Here is a 24,305-nt window from a genome sequence, read left to right on the forward strand (position 1 = left end):
CACAGCCCGACTTACGAGAGCAGACGCTTATTGTGTTTTTGAACCGGACGGACTCTGTAAAAGGCAACACATCCGGCGAAGGTTCCGAGCTTGAATTCCAATTAGTCGGAGTTGAAGGGGAAAACTTTCTCTGACCTTCGCTTCCAAAAAGGGCGTAACTTTACAAAGGCAGTAAAGGATTACTAATGAGCTAGCATGGGGCTGCGGCGCCGCCTGCGCAGGGTGAGGAAATTTGTCTCCAACGAGCAAACAAACAGCTTAATTAAGGACTCGATCTGCAATGATATCATAAACCGCACCATTGTCTGTCTGATTAAAGAGTCATTTGTTTCATTTTTTCCTTTGTTCTGCTTCATCACATGTGCCAAGCTGCTACCGGGGCTATCACGACAAATGATTCAAGCTGGCCCTCCTGGAGGTGCTCATCTAATCTGAAGAGTGACCCCAAATAGATGCTAAGTGCAGGATGCTAGCTAGCGGCTAGCTGAAAGGGCAGCGCCAAGGACCGGGAGGACGAGCTCATCTGCTACATAACAGGAACCATCAATGATTCATGGTTCCATCTCCGTTCGGTGGATCCTGTGACCACCACTCAAACACTTCCAGGTCAGTTCACTCAAGAACCTCCAGAAGTGGAACGAGCCGCCCGTTTCCAAGCCGACAGCGAGTCCTGGATTCTTTCCGCTCATCGGACCCGAGCAGCTAAAGGCTCCAGTAACTGACCCGATCGGGGAGAACCCAAACATGGCCACCATGGCGCTGGGCTGACTGGAGGGGGCTCACCAGAGTGGTGTGGTGGGGGACGTGGCGGCGTGGGGGGGGGGGGGGTCACGCACGTCAGGGTTCACACGCTTCAGCCTGCGAGACCACACGTGGGCCCAGAGAGCCGCCAGTGATCCAGAGAAGTGGGCGAAGGTGTTACTCAGCCTCGAGAGCTGCCCGTGAGCCCCCATGGCCGCCGGGGGTGTGGGAACACCGGGGGGGGGGGGGGGGGGGGGGGTAAAGAGCTGGTGATCTGCGTAATAATCAGTAAAAAGGTAATAAAGACAGAAAGGATAAGTGGCCTCTCATTAGTGAAATAAAGACTAAAAATACTCAGTAATCTGTTCCTTTACTTTCTTCTCACGAGAGCGGAGCCGCACATCTGGCGGGCTGATGTGATTGGCTCCAGAAATACGTGAGAAATATGTGTAAAGTTTTAGGATCGCATCTGACGTTTCCCACGACAGCTGTGCCAGTGCGTGTGCGTGTGCCCGAGCGCCTATACTGTATATAGTGGGGGTGGATGACCCATTTACTGTTAGGGGACAATAAGGGCCGTCCTTTGTGCGGGATCCGCGCTCATTTCGCCATTTAAGCCACTTTATTGCTTCAATAATTATAAACCCGTTTGCATTAAAGGCGGATTAATTGCTGTGGTGAAAAGTGTCCAGACGTGGAAATGACACGACGTTCGCGGCGTTTTCCGGTGGAGAAGATTCAGCTTCACTTCAGAGACGAATGTGCGCCGTTCAAATCAAAGTTCGAATCCCGGTGCTCTGCGAAGGGGGGGGGGCGCTTTCTCCTGGGGGAAAAAGCATGAATGATCCGTCAAAAACGCGATGAATGGGGCTGCTGAAATAACGCGGACGCAAAGTGCATGAATGAGCGCGCAGCCGCTAAACGAGAGGAAGTAGGGCGCGCAGGGATCCGCGGGGCTGCGCTTGCGCCGCGCGGCCGCCAGGTGTCAGTATTTCCCCCGCCGATAAAACCGCTCCTCTCCGGACGCTTTCATCACACGCTCTCAAGTTGCGGCTTCAGACCCGCGGAGTGAATGGAACACCGGCGCGTCGGCGGCACCGAGGCGGCCAGACTCAGAGGAGGAACGCGGAGGAGACCCACGGGGCGCAGGCGATGAGGAGGAGATGAAGATGAAACCCGCGGGAGGCGACAGTTCCCCACCACCGGCGTCCGACAGAACCGCGGTGTGGTGAGGCGCGGCGGGGGAGCCGAGGCGCGTTCAATCCGCTGTCCGTTGAGGAAAGTTCAGCGAGCGTGGACAATGGTTATAAATGGGTCTGACCTGAACAGCTCCGCGCCGGACCCCAGTGACGCCGCCCTGTACCGCCCGCCCTGGGTCACCACAACTTTGGGCTGCTTCCTCATCTTCACCATCGTGGTCGACATCCTGGGCAACCTGCTGGTCATCTTCTCGGTGTACCGCAACAAGAAGCTCCGCAACGCAGGTGAGGGCGGCCGACTGCTTTGTTGGAGGGGGGGGGGGTTGGATAAAGTGCATGTCCGTGCGTGTGCGCGAAACAAACAGAAACGAACCGGCGACGCGGCGGGTAGCAGCAAAACTCTAAAGTAGGTCGACGCATTTACACTTTTATGAATTAAAATTGCGTCACGCACCGATTCACGCGCCGCGTTGCTGTGAATGGCGGGACTATTTCATTACAAAAAAATAAAAACAACCCGCAAAGTCGTCACTTTCCCCGGTTTAATGACACTTCCACGCGTCGGAAAGGTTTGCGTGGCCGTGCGTTTACCATAACCTACTTTTGGAGCGTGCGTAATTTGACAGGACGCGGAGGAAAGCCCGGCTCTTCTCTGGTGCCACATTCCTCTCACACAAGAAGGACGGTGGCGTGTTTTGTTGTTGTTGTTGTTGTTTTGTTTGTTTGTCTAAATGTAAAGATTGAGTTTAATGATGGCGCGGGGCTGTGCGTGGAAGTGCGCGCCCCCTCAGTGTACGGACGCGTTTGCTGCAGCAGCGCTCCTGTCGGGGGTAAAATAATTTAATAGTGGAGAGGACGGAGAGATGGGGGGGGGGGGGGACTCCCGGGGGGGGGGCTCCCAGGAGTCTGCTGTCGTGCTGAGGTACACGCGCACCAACTGGCAGCTCCGCATATTACTACTGTCATCATTTGAATGCTCTTGTGGGCCGATTTGCTAAACACACTCCTGACGTTCCCATTTCACTGAGCGCGGGGAAGCGGGGTCAGGACGGGTTTCCATCATGGGGGGGGGGCACTGCCTGGAATAACAACATTATCCGGAGCCGAGCGGGATGCAGAGCGGCTCCTGTTGTTTTCTGGTGATCAGCGTTTAAGGCTGGAGGAGCATCCTCATCCTGGAGAAGATGGGAAGGAAAGACAAGAGGAAGGAGACTTTTAGGGATGGGGGGGCATCTTTGATGCTGTTGCCTGTTAATTACGGCTAATCACATGTAAGGAGGTCAAAATGAAGCGGGAACAGAACTAAACTGAGCTTCTGGTTGACTTAGCTGCCCATGAAACATTCATGTTGCGTTCGGTGACTCGCCTAAACGCCTTCATTCACTCCCGTCGCCACGGAACTCCCTGGATTCCATCACGGATTCCCGGCTGAACTGCGTCTGCCTAGATGCTTCCTGATGACGTCTGTGTCTTTGATCTGCGCTGGCTGCTTTGATCCAGAGCTCTGGATGGGGCGTGCATGTCTAACGCAGCTCTGCTCCAATCCCCCCCCCCATCCCCTTGGCAGATCTAATGCAGATTGTCAGACTTTATCGATTGAGGAGAAACTTTTCCAGTTCGGTTGGATGACTGGACACTCAGCTAACAGTGGGAATCCGATGCCTCGGATAATTGTTTGAAAGGCAGGCGGCCACAAATCCGGCTTGGACCGGCCCCCAGCAGGTCTGGTGCATCCCGACAGCTTTCATGGAACTGGCTGTTGTTCCGGGCTGCGCTTGAAATGCTGTTCCAGTCAGACCTGAAGGAGGAAAATGAAATAAGGAGGAATATAAATCCCTCTGTGGAGGCGCTGGCGGGCAGCGCGGCCTCCTGCTCCAGGCGGGCCCTGCACCCCCAGACCCTCCTACAGCACAGAGCAGCTTGGACCGCGCGGCTGGAGCTCCGCTCAGCACCGAATTTTGGGTCATTTTGAACGCGGCTGCTCTCTTGAAGATAAGCCTTTTCCCGCCTCCCGCTGAAGGAGCGGCGCGAGGCTCCAAAGGCAGAGCCACGTGGACGCCGCAGCGCGAGGAATAGTTATCTGCTGATCGTTTCTGGCTCGCTCGAATCCACAAACCATCCCAAAACGTGCTGACTTCAGCGGCATTCGGAAGCCTCTTCCGGCTACACGTGTTAGCCTGACTTGTCAAGTCGGAAGCGCAGCGCGTCAGGACCGGCGCCTCCTTCCTGTCGGGGCGGCTCTGGAGCAGGAAGCCTGACAGTTTGGGCAGCAGAGGAGGTTTAAGCTCTGACTCTGGAGTGACAGCCGTGTTCCGCGGAGCAGAAGGGCGCCACACCGGAGCGGTGCTGTCTGCCTTTCAGCGTGTCACACAGTTTACCCCCCACCCCCCCTTCCCCTTCCCTCCTGGCCTGGTGCCGGCGGAGCGTCATTCCCCACCGTATCTGTTCCAGCATTACCGCTCCGGCTATAATGATTTTAATGCAGAATTAACCAGCATTTGTGCGTGTTTCCAATTAAAAGGAACATTTTAGGATTCCTAAATATCCGCAGGCTTTGTTGGGAGACTGTGAGTGGGAATAGGCGCGACGCCGCGGCGCTCCTTAAAGAGACGAGTGTGAAAGGCAAACAAATCCGCTTCTGTGCACCCATTTGGGCGACATTCTGTTTGATTTTCATCAGAGCGAAGCGCTTTGAAGGCCTCGTTAGGGGACGTGCGCACTCGGAACGCATGATTGTGATTAAAGTTCGTCCGTTTGGAGTTGGAGGACGCCGTGTACCCGAGCCTCTATCTCCTATTCAAATCTTGAGTCGGATCTTCGGAGCAGGAGCTCATTTCTTCTCCCACGTCTGGATTTGTCCTCCCTGCACGGCCGAAGTCCAGATGAAAAATTGGAGGATTCCCGGGCCTGATAGGGCGGCCCAGGATAACCCCCGCGCTCGGTAAGGCATCCCGCATCAGTGGGATCAGTATCAGGCTGCTCTATCATGTGTACCCTCCTCTGATGACAGAGGCGGCCCCCCGCTGTGCCCCCTCCGGCCCGCACCGCCGCGGTGTCCCCCAACAGAGCGCCGTGACCGGCTAACCCGTTGCGACCGTGAAAGTTGTTTTTCTTCTCTGACAAATGATGTTAAACCAGCGTTCCGGGAAGACGCCGCGTTTGCACATTGGAGTGGGAACGTCCACCAACGTGCGGGTTTATTTGATCAGTTCCAGCTGCAGCAGATTGGAGGAGAAGCTAATTCCCATCTGGAGCAGAGAACCTCCGAAACGCGCTCGAGCTGCCGAACCCGCTAAAAACTGACAGTTGGGATACAGTTCCTTTCATCCTTTTGTTTCCCAGTAACCTGTTTGATGGGAGCAGCGTCCATTTCTCAAAGGCCTGTTTAGCTCCTGGACTTGTACGACTTCGGCACATTCCTCCACGGCCGAGGAAGCCTCGTTCCCTCGTGCTGCGTCTGAGTGATCCTCCGTTTCCGGGATCCCGCGCACGTGTGTTTTTCTATTAGCAGCAACGTCTCCGACAGTGAGCCAGCCCGGAGTGTGATGTACAGCGGAACAGAGCCGTAATGCTGGATTACACACATGCATCATGTGAACTCCGGGTCCACCGTGGGAATGCTGGCTGTAATTACAGAAATTATATAAACCGAGCGGCTGTTGCGGGGGAAGGGGGGGTTAGGGTTGGGGGGGGGGGGACGATAAATGTCAACATTATACCAGACTATACGAGATCCTTCAGGCCTTTAAAGGCAGAAATATTAGAAAAGCCTGATGTTAAAGCAAAATTTAGACCTTTCAAGTTGCTTTAGATCTCCACACATGGAGCAGATCTAAGATCCAAGAGTCCAAGCGGGCCTCAGCGCTCAGGTTGGGAAAGGGGCCCCCGATATCTGGAAAGGCTGCGGGTCAGAGAGGGCGCTGGAGTTGATAGAGGAGGTACTCCTCTGTATCCGCTCCACTTCTGAGACAAATATTATCAGATCGTCCTGCAAAATAAATCCAAGTCAAGCCCACAGTCTCGGATTTGGTCTCTTATACACCGACAGACGCGTTTGGCCCGGAGTTCTGCCGGGCCGAGAGCAACGACAGCACCAGCCAACGCTAACATTAATGAAACAAGACAACTTTAATTAAAAGCCCGTATCTGGCTGATCATGCCCCAACGCTCCTGCTGTTCTATGAGCGATGTGCGGAGGCACGCAAGCCCGAGCTGCTCTCTTGGTTTGTCAGTTTCCGCGGCGATCGCCGCGATAACCGTCGGAGCGGCACAGTGTGGCGGGGCAGCTTCACGGCATCAGAACCCAGTGGGGGAAATAAAGGGTTCGCTGGGTGAAAAACAGGCTCTAATTGGGGACCCAGAACAGCCAGCGGGGTCACGACTCTGCAATTAATTTATAGTTTGGCTGAATAAATGAACGCGGAGTGGGGACGGATAAGGAGCTCCTTATTTTACTCACGGGGCATTTAACTGGCTGCTATAGATTAGTTGATGCCCCCGCTGTTGGCCAGGACACGGGGAAAAAGGCAGCGGCGCTCACGTCCCCCAAGGCTGCTGCAGTCAGCAGTAACGGCGTCTCCCAGGGTTCCTGCAGCGTCCTGAAACATGTAAAGGACTCTCTGCCTTTTGATTAATCCAACAGATTTCCTTTAAGACGGGGTGGGGGGGGGGGTTGGACTCTGGCAAGAATTAGCAATCAAACACGGATCTAATTAGGGAGCAGATACATGTGCGGCTCTGGCCGCTCCTCTGGGAGCGTGTGCGTGATGTTATCCTTGTTTTTGTTGCTAACCAGGTCCGGCGTGACTGCTGCCGTGTTTTACCGTCAGAGAGGAAGGTGGGGATAAAGGGACACGGGCTGGAATTTTCTTTTTCCTCTGCGACTTTAATCGTCTAATCAGCCGAACTCTTTTGCCGCCGCAGGCGTTCATGTTTTTGTCGCATTAATAGCCAAAATCAGGGGGAAATTGCTGGGTTAAACTCTGTTTGACCGCGCTTTCACAGTCCTGGCAGGTGCCACCTTGTCCTGCTGGGTTTTTGGGGTCATGTGTCAGGGAAGAGCTCAGTTCGCTCCTTCCTTTACAAGGTGCCTGGCCTCCTACATGGGTTTTGTTTTTACTTCTGCAGGATTGCTGGTGCGGGAAGCTCGCCGGCCAGAATGCCTTCTGTATATGTGATTGGCATCTGGTGTCTGATAGGAATGCACACTTTATTTCTCCTGGTTCCTCCTCTGAGAAAACATCTCTCTGTTTGGTTTCTTTATCTTGTTTCCTCTCATTGTTTTCCTTCTCGCCTCTCCCATGTTGTTACACCTCACCTCTCTCTTTTCATCCCTCCTCCCCCGAGGCGCCTTCACTAACACGCACCTTTGGGCGGGGAAGAAGAACCCTGAATTTGACCTTCAGGGCTCCATATTCCGTGACACTCTGTCAGTCTGCATCGCTCTGATCCGACCCCCCCGTCCTCTGTGCCGTCCGGCCACATACCTGTGGAGGGATTCTGCCAATAGCACTTTGCGTCAAGCTAGCGGGGCAACAGGAGCCTCGTGGATTCCACATGACATCACGGCTAAGTGGACAGAAAGAACCGGGCCCGTATTTTGAGAAGTGTTAAACAATAGCCGGTCTGACCGGGTCAGACTTAACAAGAGGAGGCATCTGGCATCTGGTCATGACTGTGGACAACCCCCCCCCTCACCCCCCGTGCATCTTTCTGTTCCCTTGCTCCCATTCTGTCTCTTTGTCTCGCACACTTTGTGTTTTCGCTGCAAAAGAAAGACACGATCAGCCGTATAAAGCTCCGCCCCTACCCTTTCCACCCCCCCCCATTCTATTTTTAATCATTTACAATATTATACAGTGAAAACTCATTTCTGCCTGATGGGAGACGGGGATGACGCACATGCGAGGCTTAAGGCTGTGAGATCAAGTAAAACCAAATGCTCATCCGAGGGGAACCGCGCACAACACATGCATACTGTAGAACGCTCACTGTAGAGCGGAAGTGATTTGATTACGCACGCACAGGGGCCGCCGAGGTGGCCGCGGCCCAGGAGTGCACGCCACTGGCTGGTGATGAGAGGGGTGCCAGTTTGAATCCCAGTTAAGAATTGGGGAAGAGACAGAAGGTGCCCTTGAACCCTCCCTGGTTCTCCTGCAGTTGGACTCAGCAGCTTCCAGCTGTGGATGCGTCAGATCGGAGGTTAACAAACAGCAACCAGGTCAGACAGAATTACACAACCTCCTTTTCCCTGTCCTGGGCTCCAGCACACCTCAATCAAGACGGCCCTGTCACTCCGCATCAGCTGACAGGGGATCCGGCCGGGTGACATAATGATGATTAACATGGCAGGCGCACAAATGCCATTTGGTGTGACCCCGGGAGCTCGGCTTAATTCAGACCGGCTCACCTCTGAGGTGAAATTACCGATCGGAGAAACATCGGAGTGGATGTCCGAGGGCGAAACGTCCTAATTTTAAACGCGGAGGTCAGACAGGCGCCTGAATTCCTGGCAAAATTAGCAACAAGCCCAAAATAGAGAAGCATCTTGGTTGTTTGATGCCGTCGTCTAATTTTGGTGGATGTCAAGTTTGAGTTGTGTCAGAAACAAAGACCTGGAGTTTTGCATTATTTAGGGGGGAGCGAAGTGATCCCTGTTAGATCTGCGGTGGATCAGAGAGTACAGAGGAATCAAAGCCATCATCAAAGAATCAGATGGGCTTTAATCACAAACGCACGTCTGATACCGCTGCTTCCAGAACCAGAATTAGGCCATATGTAGGTTTCGTGGTTTCACTGACTGATCCTGGACCTGTCCAGGCTGACCCTTTATTGAAAGGTCAAAGGTGATCTGTGGTCTTTGTGTGTGTAACCACCCAATCATGTACCCTGCCTGCAACAGAACGCTCACATTTGTTTGGTCTGGTCTGGTCTCCACATTACCTGATCACCTTGATGCCTCTCACCTGTGTCTGGTTGACTCCGCCCCCTTCCTCCTGTATTTAAGCCATTCTCTCGGTCCCCTCTGATGACAGGTTGTCATGGCGGCCTGTTTCTGCTGCAGCAGTTCCTGAGATGATTTTGGTGACGTGAACTTGGTGGCATAATTTCAAGGCTGCGTCAGTGAAACACACCCGCGCCCAGGAGCCCTCCCCTCATGGCTCTGACCTGGGGCCCGTTTCAGATAGCGGCTTTAGCAAACTCTGCTTCACAACCTGAACTCTAGGTTATCCAACTCTGACCTGTCCACCTTTGGGTCTCAGAACAGGTGTTCCACCAACAAAGTCACCATTTCCCTGAGTGAAGCGTGTGCAGGAGGCTCCAAAAAGCCTTATCAATGGAATGCAAGTAACATGATTCACCATGGCAACAGGTGAAAACACCCCCCCCTCCCCACTTCTCCCCAGTGGAAATATTAATGAGTGCATATGCAGAAAGTGAGCATATAAAAAATCAGTTCTGCAGCAGCAGCAAAAGAGCTCCTGTGGCAGGAAACTGCTGACTGAGTCGACGCGTGAGTGGTAATTAGAGAAAAAAGAGGTGCTAAACTATCCGTCCCTAATTGAGCTGATTAGGTTGAGGACACCTGTCTGGAATGAGCTTCTCGTTGACCAGTGGAACACCGTTACTCTGCCATGTTGCTGTTGCTAAGATACGCCCACGACGCTACCCAGACAGACAGGCGGCGCAAAAGAAAACAGGATCGCAGGCGTGTAGAAAGGAAGGGAAATAACTAGAAATGGCAGGAAGACGGCAGAGAGAACTCATCCAACGGCAGCTGCACATCTGCGGAGGAAACGTCTCCATTAGTCACGGAGGGATGACCCAGGTTAAACATCCTGCAGGCTTAATAAGCATATTGATTTTATTAAACCCAAATCAGCTCGATCGGCCGGCAGTGGCGGGGGAAATAATCTGAAAGTGTAGTTGGGTTTAATCACATGTTCACGGCTCATGAACTGGGATTGTCTGGAGGCTACTGGGAAAGTGAAAGTTCATCATATTCTCCTCCACGGATACCCACGAGTGTCATCAGGCTGCGGCTTCGCTTGGGACCAGGAGAAACTCGGGGTTGGATGAAGCAAACCTGGGTTGAACTCGGGGTTACGCTGAACTGGCTGTGTGAAGCCAAAAAACCCTCATCCCAGGGTTAACGAATATTTTCACCAAATTCATGGGCCCCTGGACTCCCAAACCCCCCCCATGACGACATGTCCTCCACATTTGTTTGTCCTATAAAATCATATTTGATCTCGACGCCGGTGAAATCGCTGGCGCAGTCAGGCGCCCGGCGTTGCGACTGAATGGAGCAGCGCGTCCCCTCAGAGGATTATACGGGTAGTCGGTTAAAGCCGACGTCCACCACAGACAGGAAGACGATTTCAACACGCTTGTCCTTGTTTGTCCTGGTATTTACGTTTCCTCCCCATACACACCACACTTAGCAGCGTGGGGGTGTGCACCGACTCTCAGGAGGCAGATTATGACACCTTACTTCGCTGCTTATCACATTTACAGAGTAATTAGGTGGTTCCTGCGCGCCGCTCTTCAGCGTTAGTCTTCCTCCTCGCAGCGCGCCTTCCTATATCAACGCCATCCAAAGGAGCGCGTTCGGTCACGCGTTCAGAAACACTCATTGGGTTGGCGCCCGCCTTTTTTGGGCTCCGTCCAAAAGCAGGAGAAAAGAGGAAATGATGCCGTAGGAAGTTGGTGCCGCTCAGCAGACTGTGAATTAGACTGAGCCCGCGGTTCTCCGAGAATATTAGAAGAGACAAAAGCGGCGGGCGGCAATATGAAGCAGTAACCTGATAGGTTTTATGAAAAATGTTGCCTTGTTATAAAACCCTAGACGTGGGTCGATGCGCGTGATCTCGTAGAAATTTATTAAAACTGTGTTTGCCGACTCTGCTGCCGCAGGTGAGCTGGCGTCTCAGAAAATTGTATTCGGAACGTTAGGTGTGATTCCGTGTCAGATTATGGACCGCTGTTTTGCTGACGGAGGAGGCGGCGGATGCAAGCCACCCACCAAAACGAGGCGGTGTCCGTGCGACTGGGACGTGGGATGGCCAAAGTGGCTTAATAGCACGCAAAATTAGTCGTTGAGTACGCAAGGTGGATAAGAATCGGCCTGAAACGTGTCAGCTGTGACGCAACTTCCTGTTGCTGCCACTAGGGGAGCTAATATGGGAAAGATTTCGCCGGGCCGCGTCAGAAGTTTGGATTCTCCAGCAACTTTGGTCGACTCCCCCGCTGACGCCATCATGAGCAGAAGATGATGGAGATGCGTCCCTTTAACGAACCAACGTTCCCGGAACTGCACCCATTCTTCAGCGCCTGCGCCTCCTGTTGGCTCAGAACTGCAGGCTTTGTTAGCTCCATCGAAAGGACAGTGTCTCTGTGATAGCGGCTCCCAATGACCATGTTACAGATAAGGCCATTATGGGGGTGGCGTGAAGGCATTTGTTTCCATTTAGAGCTTCCCCCACAACAGCCCCATTCCTGAAAGTCTTCCAGCCCTGCTGCTGTCAGCTCCTCCATCAAGTCTGTTTTTATTCAATTATTTTCATCAAGACAGATAAATATGACCTAAAAAATGATTAAAACTGTGCAAATGCGAACAACTTTTGGTCCACGGAGACAGGAAAGACATTCAGGATAAAACCAATCTGGACAAACAAGTGGCTCCAACAGTTAAATTACAACTCAAGGAGATTATTATAATCAGCAGGATGAATGGAGATATTAAAGGAATGCAGCTGACACAAAATACACTATATCTTTCAGAGAAAAGGAGTCTTATGACTGTTAAGAACCCAGCAGGCAACAACAACCTAAAAAAGTTCTGTCTTTCCATGTGTGGTGTTGGAGTTTGCTGAGGAGGCGTATCAGGGCATTGAACTCCAGCTCCCTCTGGTGGATGGCTGCAGTACAGTCCACAAAATGCCTCCAGCCATCCATTTTCTGTTCGCCTTGATACACACTTGACAAGTTTAAGCCTGATTTTAGGTCCGATCGGCTCCCCGGGAGCAGGGGGTGTGGCCAGCGAGGCCTGTCCCTACGCTGTCAGAGTTGATCAGAGCTCCGATAAATAGTTCCCCTGCTGCCGGAAAAGAATTCCCAGGGGGAAAAATGGAAAGAGTCACCCTTTCATCCCAGCCTGGGAAGTGAAAAACAAAACGTTTTAGTATGAAACTCATCCGACACGTGCATCCGACACGTGCCCTGCATTAGCCGTGATGTTAGCACGTTGGAGAGGCTGCGGAATGTGACGTGTTTTCCGGAACGTCGAGTGGATGTGAGGAGGTTTCCGTGTCAGGCGTGGGCGGCCGATTGATGCCTACATCCCTGCTGCTGCTCAGTGTTTACGCTGATGCTTATTGTGTGTCGTGCCTGCGAACGCACGTGACCGTGTGTTTAAGCGAACCTTTGATCCCGTCATTATAATTACGACGGGAATTTCTGCGACGGGAGATCGGGGAAGGCGCGAATGCGAGAAAACCACTGGCCGCGAAAAAAATGAAAGATGGAGGCTTTTTAATATGAGGATTAGGCAGGATATGACATTTTTGCCTGCTCTGTATGTGACTTTGAAGCAGAACCGTTTTCACCGAGCAAGAGAGGAAATTAGAGACTGTGTCCAAAGCTTAAGCTCGGAGTGACATTCGGGGGGGGGGGGCGAGATAAGCCATTAACCATTCCAATAAAACACGGCTCATCCATCCAAAGCCCCCGTATGTATTATATATATGTCTGCGAACACTTAAGAAAGGATGACATTCAGAGAAGAATCCAAACTATGGAGAAGGAAGATTGCTCTGAGCTATCCCAGGTCACACAGGGTCAGTTAGGACGATGACTTAATCCCTTACAAAGATGCCCAACAGATGCTTGAACTCCAGTTTGACCCCGATTTTCCACTGGAGGAGCGACACGATATCAACATAGAAGTTCCATAAGTAACTCCCTCCCTCTCACGGGTGCAGTGCTGGGTCTGCACAGCTCCTGTCACATGGTCGTTTCGGCTCTCAAGACAAAGAAATGCTCTTGTCTCGCGTCAACACTCGGCCCATTTTGAAAGGAAAAGGACTTCATGGTCGGGGTAAAGAGTCTGCGGAACTGACGTGATGTCTTATGTAACATTACGTAACTCGGCCCATATGCAATATTTGCTTCTCCACCATCCGCAGCTCCACCGGCGATGTGGAGCAGCCGGCCAGGGGTGGGGGACACAAGACGAAGGGGAAGGCCACAGAAGGTGAGAGGAGTCCTCAGCAGCACGCGACCCCGGTTCTGAGCTCACGTTTCAACTGGCGGCTTCTCTATGGGCAGATTCCTGGTTCTCCAGGGTCCACCCACAGTCCCAAACGTGCTCGTTAGGCAGGCTGGAGGCTCCAAGTTGCTCCTGTGAGTGGGAACAGCGTGTGATGGACGGAGAAAAAATAGAGCCTTACATTTTTCCATCTGAGGTCCAAGGTGAAAGAAACGCTACCTGCTAAATTTAGAGGAATAATCACTCAGCGATGTCCTTTAAACCTGAAATCAAATCCAAGTTGAGTGCATTAAAGAACCATAAATCTGTAGAGGGCTGGCGATGTGCGCCGCCAAACTGCTTCCGAAGGCAGTCCGAGATGCCTGGACGTAAATCTGACTCCGGGTTTTTTCTGTGGGTGAAGTGGCAGCAAAATCCGCCTATCTGACAGGTCACGGAGGGAAAAGCGAACATCTGCAGTCACGACTTTCTCTACACCGAACGCACAATTGAGATTTATGGCTCGCGCACGATGCCTGCGCATTTGCACGTGAGCTCGTGCGCTAGCTTCACCCCCGCAGGCTTTTCTCACTTTGATACAATAGTTCCTCACTTTGTTTGCAGGTCTGGAAGTCAGGTTGTATAAATGCTGCGTGCGGTTTTTCTGTCTTGACCGTTCTTAGGACTGATGAGTCCATTGTTTTTGAAGGAAGTGGCCGGGCCACGGGTCAGAACAGCGTGTTTCTCCGGTCAAAGTTCCGCCGAACCTCGCTGTTAGCTGCAGCGCTGGTCATTTTTCAGCCAGGAGTCCCTGAGATGTGACACGGGAATGATTCCCTTGCTCAAGTGTCCTCCCCCCGAATGTGTCTCAGGCTGGGTTTCCATGGTAAAATATCTTAAATAACCTTGATGCACGGTGACTGTGCTCATTTCATAATTAGTGGCAGTGACTCCTCATTAAATACTTGCTGTTCAGGGACCTAAACGACATAAATGGAATCAATCCAATCTTCTGACAGGATCAAGCTGCCTGGTAATTGCAAATGGGATTCCAAGCCACCCGTAATTGGTTGCTAAAAATGTGTGTGTGTGTGTGTGTGTGTGTGTGTGTGTGTGTGTGTGTGTGTGTGTGTGTGTGTGTGTGTGTGTGTGTGTGTCCAGTGCTGGCTGATGGTCTACAACTGCACAACAGATAGTGAAACAGCCCATTGAATACCCCATTTCCTTGGCATTGTGCACCTCTGAGCACCTACATGTGTGAATATGTCATCACCTGTCTGATCGATGTGTGTATTTACGTTTGTATTTGCGTTGAACATCAAAGCTGCGGCCACACGTCGCTTCAGCTGATATACCCGGAGGCTCTTTAGCTGAGTTTGAGCCTGTGTTGGATGAGTCCATGTGACTGCGCTCACACATGCACTCCTTTATGCTCATGAATACAGCAGCGCTCTGTCTGGGAACACTTTTGCCTTGGGTCGGCTTTCTCACCAGTCCTTCCTTTCAGGGGGCAGGAGTAGGAGCGCGCACGAGGAGGCTGCAGAGGCTCGGATGTGTTTCCGACTGAATGGCAGATTCAGCTGTCAGCAGGCGGTTGCAGTGGTTTGGGGTTTGGATGCGCAGTGAGCGATGGTCACAATAACAGTATCTACTGTGGTCTGGCCCTATCTGGGTCATCCCCCCCCCGCCACGCCCCCCCCGCCACACTCCTCTCAGGGAGGATGGACTGGGCAATTTTGGCAAACAGCTCATTTAGGGTAATAACCGTCTCAGAAAGTTGTTTTTGTCCCGTAAGGCGTCGGCTTTGTGTGTCTGCAGGGACTTTCACACGGATGATCGATTCTTTCGGGATAAACTGCCATAATGGGCGCGACATGGTTGGGATAACCGCTCGAATTTACCACGGAGAATGGAAGACTTGGCCGGAGTTTGGGAGTTTCTGTTGGGTTGCTAGCTTAGTTGCAGAACGTGGTCCAATAGATGTTCTCCTGAGCTCGTGGCATCAGTAAGCGGCTCGCTCGGGGCTGATTGACAGCTTCATTTAGCCGCGCATGTAACGCTTTCATAACGGTGGATTTTTATCATATGTTCCAGGGGACACGTGTAAAATGGTGCTCCAGAACAGATGCTGAAACAGTGTTTCTGGCTGGGGGAACAGCTGGAGCCTGCTCTAAATCTTTGCAGCACCAGCAGCTACACGAGCCACAGCCACATGGTTCTCCCGACCCAGTGCTCCTCAGGGGATTTAAAAGTACTGTAGTCACCACACGATGACCCGATGCTCGTCACGGCCGGTAGGATGGAAAGACGGATGGGCGGGGGGTTGTGGGAAGAAAGACATTGCGATTGTTTCAAACGCATCCAAGTTGCGACCGGCGTTGGTTAGCTAGCCCGCGCTGTCAGATTTTTCCTTGCTGTTTCGCTGCTCGTTGGCGAGGGCTGTGAAATCAGATTGACAACATGACATTGGACAACTTGTCTGGGGGGCTTTATCTGGAAGACGTGACTGGACCTGTCACGCCGTGTCAGGCCACCAGCTGTGGGGGCCTGGCTGACATCCAGTGTGACACCACCCGTGGTGTTTTGTCATCCCCGCTCCCTACCCTGGGAAAGTAAGCGTGGCGGACAGGTGTTTTCACAACACATGAGCCTCAGAACTGGAACCGCGGCCGTTCAGCGGGAAGGATGGCGTCTTTTTTTTTCCCGACAGAGTCGGCGTATCGGGGGTTTGACGTGGCCGAGCCGTTCCGGAGGTGTAAAAATGACCCGCCGGTCCCCGCCGCGCCGCAAACGGGAGCGGCAGCTTGCGTGTTCGCTGTTAAGTGCCGTAATTGAAATTTCATCCTGACATTTCAACAGTCTCGGGGCTACAGGCAGCAAGCTGTTTTACACAACAGCCGTTCTGCCTGACAGAAACGGGAATCAGGTTGACAGTGCATAATGCCGCTTTCCAGTCCTCTCTGTCAGGTTGGTGCTTCCGTTGCAGAGAGGGCACTTTGGGTCAGTTTGTAAATCCCTTCTTTCCTTTTGCCTCACCGGGGTAGGAAAAAAAACAACATTAGCTAAATCCCGGAGTGCTTTTATATTCCGCTCTTCTCAGCAGCTGGAAACAAAGTGTCTGCGGAGCAACAGAAAGGCCGATTGATGGATTTTGTCTCCCAGCATTTGTTAATGCTCCGCGTTCTGGTGAGTATTTTCAACTCATCCTGGACTCCCAAAATAGCTTCTGTGCAAGAAGTGAAGAGATTAAAGGAAGAGTCTCATCATCCACGCTTGTCACCGGCTTTATTCATAAACACAATATCCGTAAATCCAATATTGACCCGGGGATGTAATCACTCCCTCCTTCATACGGCTGCTTCCATCTATCCCCCCCTGTTTTTCCTGCTTCTCCCCTCCGATGTTGTCCAGCTAACTACAACAGTCCGGAGGCATTCTTGCCTGGATTTTGGCACGTTTTTGTCCATGCGGCCATGAGCTGTCATCCTCGTCTTATGGTAATTAGGTTTTTCTTGTCGTATATTAGCTGGGGGATATTTTGAGAGAATTCCACAATACCTTGCTAACTGAGCAGTCACACACACACACACACACACACACACACACACACTCCGCGCTCATCTTTTTTGGAACTCTGCCACAGTCACTCATTATTATCAGCTCTCCCATGACATAAAAGGATTCCCAAATGGAGCCCTTTCTTTGAAAAGTGATGTTTTGGAAGGGTTTCTTTTTTAAAGGGAACGTGAAAGAATGTAAATAAAGGCGTGGCGGATGAGTGTGTTACCTCATTAACGCACCACAGCCACATTCTTTGAGTCAGAACATTTGAGGTTCTGTCAGTCGCGGGGCTGAAGGATTTGTGCGGGGAAGTCTCCTCCTTTGATGATCAAAGCGGAGGAAATATCAAAAATCTACCGTGCATCTTTATTTCCTTCCACCCAGAAATCTACATTGACAGTGGTGTAGCACAGATTTGCTCCTCGGGTTTTTATAGGGAGATGTCGTGTTTTGTTTAAGACGTTAACTGAGCCTTCCTGCATAAAGGCATTTGGCTCATCAACATTGCAGATTCCGGACGCTCCCGTCAGGGGTTCTGTTTTATCCGAACCCACAGCAGGTATCGGCCACATGCTGCGCGCAGCCGAGCAGGCTCCAACACACATTATAGAAAAGAAAAGCGCTGTTTTGGGGTTTTTTCTTGCCTTTTCTTCAGGTAGCTATCGCAGCTGGGCTGCAGTCAGTTTCTCATTAGCGGGGTCATTTTCTACATATGAAATCTGCGTCGGGTGTCGTGGGGGAAACTATCTGTTGGTGCACATTTCATCACATGGCCGCCGTGTCCGCACGTGCTGAGCGCCGTCACTTCGGAGCGGCATTTGCATATCTCAGTAATAGAAAGAGGAACGCTCATATTTGAGATTGGAAAACATACCTTCAGGATTTTTCCGTACCCCGCGGTACCAGATTCCGCGTTTCATCTGAAGACTTTTCCCAGCGTGACCCGTGTTTCCAGGGATACCACGCGCCGCGTAGGGCGTTAATGAAACGCACGTTTTGATGCGTGCTGTAATGCGAAGGTTGCTGTTTGAAGTTGGGGAAAATGCAAACGTGCGCGGGTGACGCTCGACGCCGCGGCGCTCTCCAAATTGGATGTTGCGGCGTCGACGGCGAGCGCATCCGCGCCGCTGCCTTTTGATGATTCCACAGTTGCCTCCGACTTCAGGGAGAAGCCCCGTTAATGAGAAATTACATTACAACGGTGTTCTTCGCCGCGGATTAGTTGGGAATTATCTCGGGGCATCACCGAGTCTTCACCTTCTCTGTCCACATAGGAGGCAAAGAGCGGTTGTCGTGGAAACGGATGTTTACAGAGGATGGAGGGAGGACGAAATCTATGGAAATACTCCCTTCCTGCCACAGCTTCTCAGACATTAACATAAATTCAAATGAGCGCTCTGCCGCCCCCGAGCAGGAGACCGGAGGCCTTCCGTGCTTTCATTTTCCCGGCACTCCCGCCTTTTTCCCGGCACCTGCCCCGTCCCCTGGCCTACCTGGTCTCCAGTTGGACTGGACTCCTGGGCGGTGCCTGCGGCAGCAGCGTGTTCGTTTCGAGCGTCTCAGCTGACGTTCGCTCAGTTCCCTCAGCTGCTCCCGAGCACATGGAGATAAGTTTCCCCCTTTCAAAGAAGGAGGCCTTTAAATCGGTTCTGTTTCCAACAGTTGGTGGACAGCTGTCTGCACAGACTGTCGGTAGGTGGACCGCTTAGGGGAATATTAAAGGATATTTTGCCAGAAACGACTATGTGGAACGTTCAGAAATTAATTTTGCTTGACTTTTTCCAAGGTGGAGACACATTAGCATGCAAGTTTTAGAAGTAATAGTCAAGCACGTAATAATTATCGGTGTGGTTCTGCTGAAGGTTTCCTCCTGTTACAGAGGAGTCTTCCCTTTGACCTTTCACCCAGGCCTACTTTAATCTGGGACAGCCTATCTGCTAATGACAGCGCAGCTGTGAGACATTTGGTGTGCCGGCAGAAACGGTCCAGTCGACCTTTACTGGGATGAAAAGCAAACTTCACTCCTCGGCCTCTGACGCACTCGCTGAGGAGTGGGATTACCTCGCAGGAAGTGTTGTTTACGACAGGATGGATGACAGAAGGGCGCTGCGCTCCTTCTTTATTTACAAAGCACTCCAGGCCATACTCTCGTGTCTTCCTAACTACCAGTCAGATTCACGCTGCAGCGGGTCCCGAGACTATTAGCGCCTGCAAAATCAAGCCGTCAGTGCTGAGATCGTGAACGTGAGTGCACAGAGGGTCATTTCTACAGCAGCGAGGGCCATTTTGAGAATGAAAAGTCATTTGAAAGCACGGCTTTACTGTAAATCTTCTCGGACTAGAAGCCGGGAGATATTGGCTGAAATGACGATTGTATTGACGTGTTGTCCAGCTCCACTCTAACCACGTTTTGAAAACCTGGGCGAGCGCCGACATGAGGAGAGTTTAAGCTGATTTTAACTTTCTAATCCTCTGAAAACACACGCCGGACCGCCCTATCACACACCTGCCACTCACACGGACATCAAAGCGAATCATGGAATCAAATCTAATTTTAGGGGGAAAAAACAATATGGATGATGGACAGCTGTGGTGGTGGAAATGCTGGTTACTCCCCCCCCCCAGGCCTCCACGCTGATTTGGAATTTGTAAACATCAGACCGCCGCCAACGGAGGCCTCACTAAAATAGTCATCCTCATGTTATTGACTTGTTTACACCTGATTTGAGCGGAGCGTTTCTGCGGACTGGATCAATAAATGCTGATTAAAAAAAAATAAAAATCCCCCCCACCAAAAAAAAGATCCATGGACTTCATTACAATAGTTTCAAGTCGAGCTGGCTGGCTTCATTCGTTGTACGTCCTTTGAGTTGGCAAAATTCATTACAGGCTACGGCGGGAAAACGCTCAGAGGCGCTGCGCTCGCTCCTAAATCCCGGAGAGAAATTGGTTTAAAAAATGAGGGATTACAGAAATGGAAGAGGCAGCTCACGCCATCCGTATCTGTGGAGATGGATGGAATCTGGGAGCGATGCATCAAACAGAGGCACCGGTCACACTGACAGAGATAGTGAGCCAGAGTGCAGCCGGTGGCCTGTGGGCCTCTCACAGCACGACCTTGTCAAGGTCAAGGCTGTTAATGCTGAGTGACTGCAGTTTAAACCCCAGTAACAGGGTTTTTACAGTAAACACGCACCGGGGGAGGGACGGGAAGCCTTTAAAGACCATGTTTCCATACTGTCTCACACACAGGGGACGCTCTCATTTGGCCGTGTCTACATGCTAAATGACCTTTGACCTGCAGCTGAACGCGCCCCCCCCCCCCCCCGCTTTAATAACACGACACACTCACGGCAGCATGTAGGTAATATGTCCCATTTGTTCATCCTTACCTAAAAATGCCGTTTGCATTTAAATCGGCATCATTATGGAATCGTCACCACCCATCCAGGTGGGTCCAACGCGTCCCCGCTGCCTCAGCAGATACGCCCAGGAACCATATTCGTTTATAGGGTAGGCGATTAGGGTTAAGACATCAGAAATTACAGGTTTATTATGCACACACACTGTTACAGTAAAGCTCTCCAGCTGCTCTGGGATCTGTCCAACAGCAGGTGTTCCTAATTCCCCTCAGAGGGCAGATGAATGGCAGATAGGAGAGGACAAAATTAATGGCCACATATGAGCGCTTGCAGGAGAATAGTGGGTATGTTTTATGGGCAATAACAGGCCAGCGGGCAGATCAGTGGCGTGCCTCTAATGCTCAGGTAAGACTGACAGGTCCGCCTGCAGGTCGGGGGAGTGTGTCTGATACTGACAGACGAAACGTCAGCGCAGAAATGAAATTGCCTCTCGCCCTGCAGAGATTGTGGAGATATATGACGCGCCGAGTTCCCATCTGATATGAGCGCATCCTATCCTCCGTGACAGGGGATGTCACAGGCAAAGGCGGGATATGGACCTGTCATTATGCGGCGCGGCGCGGCCTTCACAGCCGTCTGTGGCACACGTCCCGCCAGCGTGTGATCTGTGACAGTCGTGGAGAAGCGGGATGGGGCGGTGTCTCGATCCTCCAGTCGTGGGACGATAAAAGTACAGCGCGACGCGGAGCGATAAGGAGTGTGCGCGGGTGTTTTCGGAGCGTTTTCTTCTTTTGTCTCCCTCATGTGCGTGGCATGTATTTGACTCGGAGGTGGAGAACCATCTCCCCTCTTCATGCTCCAGTGTTTTTCCAACGGGCCATGTCTAATTTTCAGTTCGGAGACAAAGGATCCACTTCTGTGCCCTTGATTACCACCCAGCCTGTAAATTACGTTTACCTTGAATGCACCATGAACAGACCTTGCCAGGATTAGACTATGCATTGCTGTGAAGGAGGGGCCCCTCTTTTCATTGTTTACCATCAATTTGTCACAAAAGAATGCAACGGCGGAGTGCGCACATGCGGAACAATCACGGAAAACTGCACGCAATGGCGTTCACACCAGTGTTTATGCGCAAACACAAACAAAATATAGTTCCAGGCTTTTTCCTCGGGCTGATGCAAGATATTGTTTAAATGTCCGGAGCGCTCTGAACTCTCAGCTGCTACCCCCCACCCCCCACGCCAAATTTAACCCGCCCACTCGCAAATAACAGCCAGCGCTGCGCAAATGAAATGTTGGAATGCGGCAGTTCGGCTTTATTTTGCTGATAACCCCCCCAGCGTGGTCACCTGGGTTCCTGCAGGGTCCAGGAAGGCGTTGTTGCCACACGGTGTTTTGCATGTTAGATAAAAAGTAAATGGGATCAGGTGCTTTGATTCCCTTGGCTGACACACACACACACACACACACACACACACACACACACACACACACACACACACACACACATTCTACTTCACAGACAACCGAGGTGAGGTGCGCCAGAGCCAAATTGAAGAGGGATGAAGCGCGAGATAAGGTGATGCTCTACTTCATTTAATGAAGTGGAGCATCACCCGCTCTGAACTCCCCCCTCTGCTCTGCCCTCCTGCTCTGACCATGACACCTCATTACCCAGTTAAGTTGGTCCTGATATAAGAAAAGCACGTTTACAGTTGGCACGAAACCACAAGCGGCAACCGTGTTTCTGCTTGTTTCCACTTTGGGGATTTGGGTCGGCTCGTCCGTCAAAGACGCAGTCCCCTCCGCTCTGCTCCCGCGGTCATGTGGCTCACGTGTCTCTTCCCTGTGTCCGCAGGGAACATCTTTGTGGTGAGCCTGGCGGTGGCGGACCTCGTGGTGGCCATCTATCCGTACCCTCTGGTTCTCACCTCTATCTTCCACAATGGCTGGAACCTGGGTTCGGTCCACTGCCAAATCAGCGGCTTCCTCATGGGCGTCAGCGTCATCGGCTCCATTTTCAACATCACAGGCATCGCAATCAACCGATACTGTTACATTTGCCACAGCCTCAAGTACGATAAACTCTACAGCGACAAGAACTCTGTGTGCTATGTGATGCTGATTTGGCTGCTGACTGTGGTTGCCATAGTGCCCAACCTGTTTGTCGGGTCGCTCCAGTACGACCCGCGGGTGTACTCCTGCACCTTCGAGCAGTCGGCCAGCTCAGCCTACACCATCGCGGTGGTTTTCTTTCATTTTATATTACCCATCATGATCGTCACCTACTGCTACCTGCGGATTTGGATACTGGTCATACAGGTGAGGAGGCGGGTCAAGCCGGACAATCGGCCCAAGATCACGCCGCACGATGTGAGGAACTTTGTGACCATGTTCGTGGTGTTCGTGCTCTTCGCCGTCTGCTGGGCGCCGCTCAATTTCATCGGCCTGGCTGTGGCCATCAAGCCCGAGGTGGTGGTCCCCCTCATCCCCGAGTGGTTATTCGTGGCCAGCTACTTCATGGCCTACTTCAACAGCTGCCTTAACGCCATCGTGTATGGCGTGCTGAACCAGAACTTCCGGCGCGAGTACAAGCGCATCGTGGTGTCGGTGTGCACCGCGCGCATCTTCTTCCAGGACAGCTCAAACGACGCGGGGGAGAGGCTCAAGAGCAAACCATCGCCGCTCATGACCAACAACAACCAGGTGAAAGTGGACTCGGTCTGAGCCAGAACTCCCAGTGACCCAGAGGACGGACGTAAAAAAACAAACAAAACAATACCAAATATGAGTATAGAGCAGCCTACGCCACCTGAGCGGACTGTACCATGGTGCTTCGTGACCCCTGAACAATCACAGTAAGAGCAGGGGTGCATATCTGTCTTTTATCAAGCACTTTTTTTGACCTGGTGTTGGTAGTACAGTAAATATATGACGTCCGTTTAGTTTTCATGTTTACAGTGATGATATAAATGTACCATGAGTATTTATTTTGTATAAAATGTCATGTAGGTATATAGTAAAATATATCAGGTTCCAGAAGAATTAGGACGCCTTTTTATTCGGCCACGAGACCATTTCTATCGGGCCGGGTTAAAGCAGAACAAGACGTTAACAAATGCCAAGTTAACCGATTTTAATAACCTCATATGTGACTCTTACAGTAATTAAGTGCAAGCGATATGGGTTGCTGCTGTCTAATTATATCCTGCAATACATTTGGTGGAATATATATAAATCTATTTTAATCTCACCTCATGAGCTCATTATACTGTATGCATGGATATCAGGAATTGTTCATATGCAAAATAAAATCTGATATTAATTGTGCATCTGCCTCCTCTCCATTTTACCCGCAGATTACTTGAATTCATGCAGAAACGATAGTAGCGGCAGATCTTCCAGTGGCCTGAAAATTGCTGAAGTAGCTTGTGTTAAAGGGACAGTACGCCCTAAACGTCAAGGTGATCTGGAGAATGACGCCGCGAGCAAGAAAGGCAAAACAACGTCACAAATCTATGAATGGGAATCTTCATTCCCCTTATTAACGTCTTGGAAAAAGGTCCAAGACCATCCATCATTAAAGCCGTCTCGATGGATCGACGAGACTAAAACGGCGCCTTTAAACTACACATTAAAGCTGCGCGGCCAAGCAGACATCAGGTGGGCGGATCAGGGTTGGACAGGAAGTGGGAGCTTTTGTTAGAACTAAAGCAAGACAGGCTCGCTTTCATTATCAAAGAGGTATGAGATAAACTAGCCGTTGACGGGCCAGAGCTAGCAAACCGACAATCGAGCCTGGCGTGCTGTGAAGGCGCCCGAGCCGTGCGGCTGAACCGATAAGCGTGAAAATACCGCGCGGGGCGTTTTTCCATACATCTGCCCCGTGTGCATACGCGGGCTATCGGATTCTGTCAGCAAACAAATTTCAAGGTGAGCAAATAACGCGTAGGTGGGGACAGCTGCCTCTCGTGGCGTGAAGGACTCGGGGCCGCGAAGGACCGCCGTCAGCTGTGCATCGGCGCCTGCATGTGCACGCGAAGCACGCTTGGGCGACCTGGTAAGTGGAACACGGACAAAGGAATCATGCATCAAAGTGGAATACTCAACTGTGCAATTGAAATCCACTTGGCTTACATAATGTCCTCTGACCATCATCCTCAAAGCCAGAGCTCAAAGAGCCAGCTCGCA

The 24,305-nt window shown here is 51.6% G+C and overlaps 1 protein-coding gene across 1 annotated transcript; it reads left to right on the forward strand.

The window, feature by feature from the left end:
* Window positions 1-1,751: 1,751 nt before the first annotated feature.
* mtnr1aa (melatonin receptor 1A a) lies at window positions 1,752-23,444 on the forward strand. Its single transcript, XM_057034531.1, has 2 exons — window positions 1,752-2,225; window positions 21,973-23,444. Exons 1-2 carry the CDS (start codon window positions 2,042-2,044, stop codon window positions 22,839-22,841), a joined length of 1,053 nt encoding a protein of 350 aa, XP_056890511.1. The 5' UTR covers window positions 1,752-2,041; the 3' UTR covers window positions 22,842-23,444.
* The last annotated feature ends 861 nt before the right edge of the window (window positions 23,445-24,305 follow it).

The sequence above is a fragment of the Takifugu flavidus genome, chromosome 6, assembly GCF_003711565.1.
Source record: "Takifugu flavidus isolate HTHZ2018 chromosome 6, ASM371156v2, whole genome shotgun sequence".
NCBI classification, from domain to species: Eukaryota; Metazoa; Chordata; class Actinopteri; order Tetraodontiformes; family Tetraodontidae; genus Takifugu; species Takifugu flavidus.

Bases quoted from the DNA above. Each gene is read 5' to 3' on its own strand.
- mtnr1aa (XM_057034531.1), top strand. From the start codon at position 2,042: ATGGTTATAAATGGGTCTGACCTGAACAGCTCCGCGCCGGACCCCAGT. The intron at 2,226-21,972 runs GTGAGGGCGGCC...CTGTGTCCGCAG, and splicing joins CAAGAAGCTCCGCAACGCAG to GGAACATCTTTGTGGTGAGC.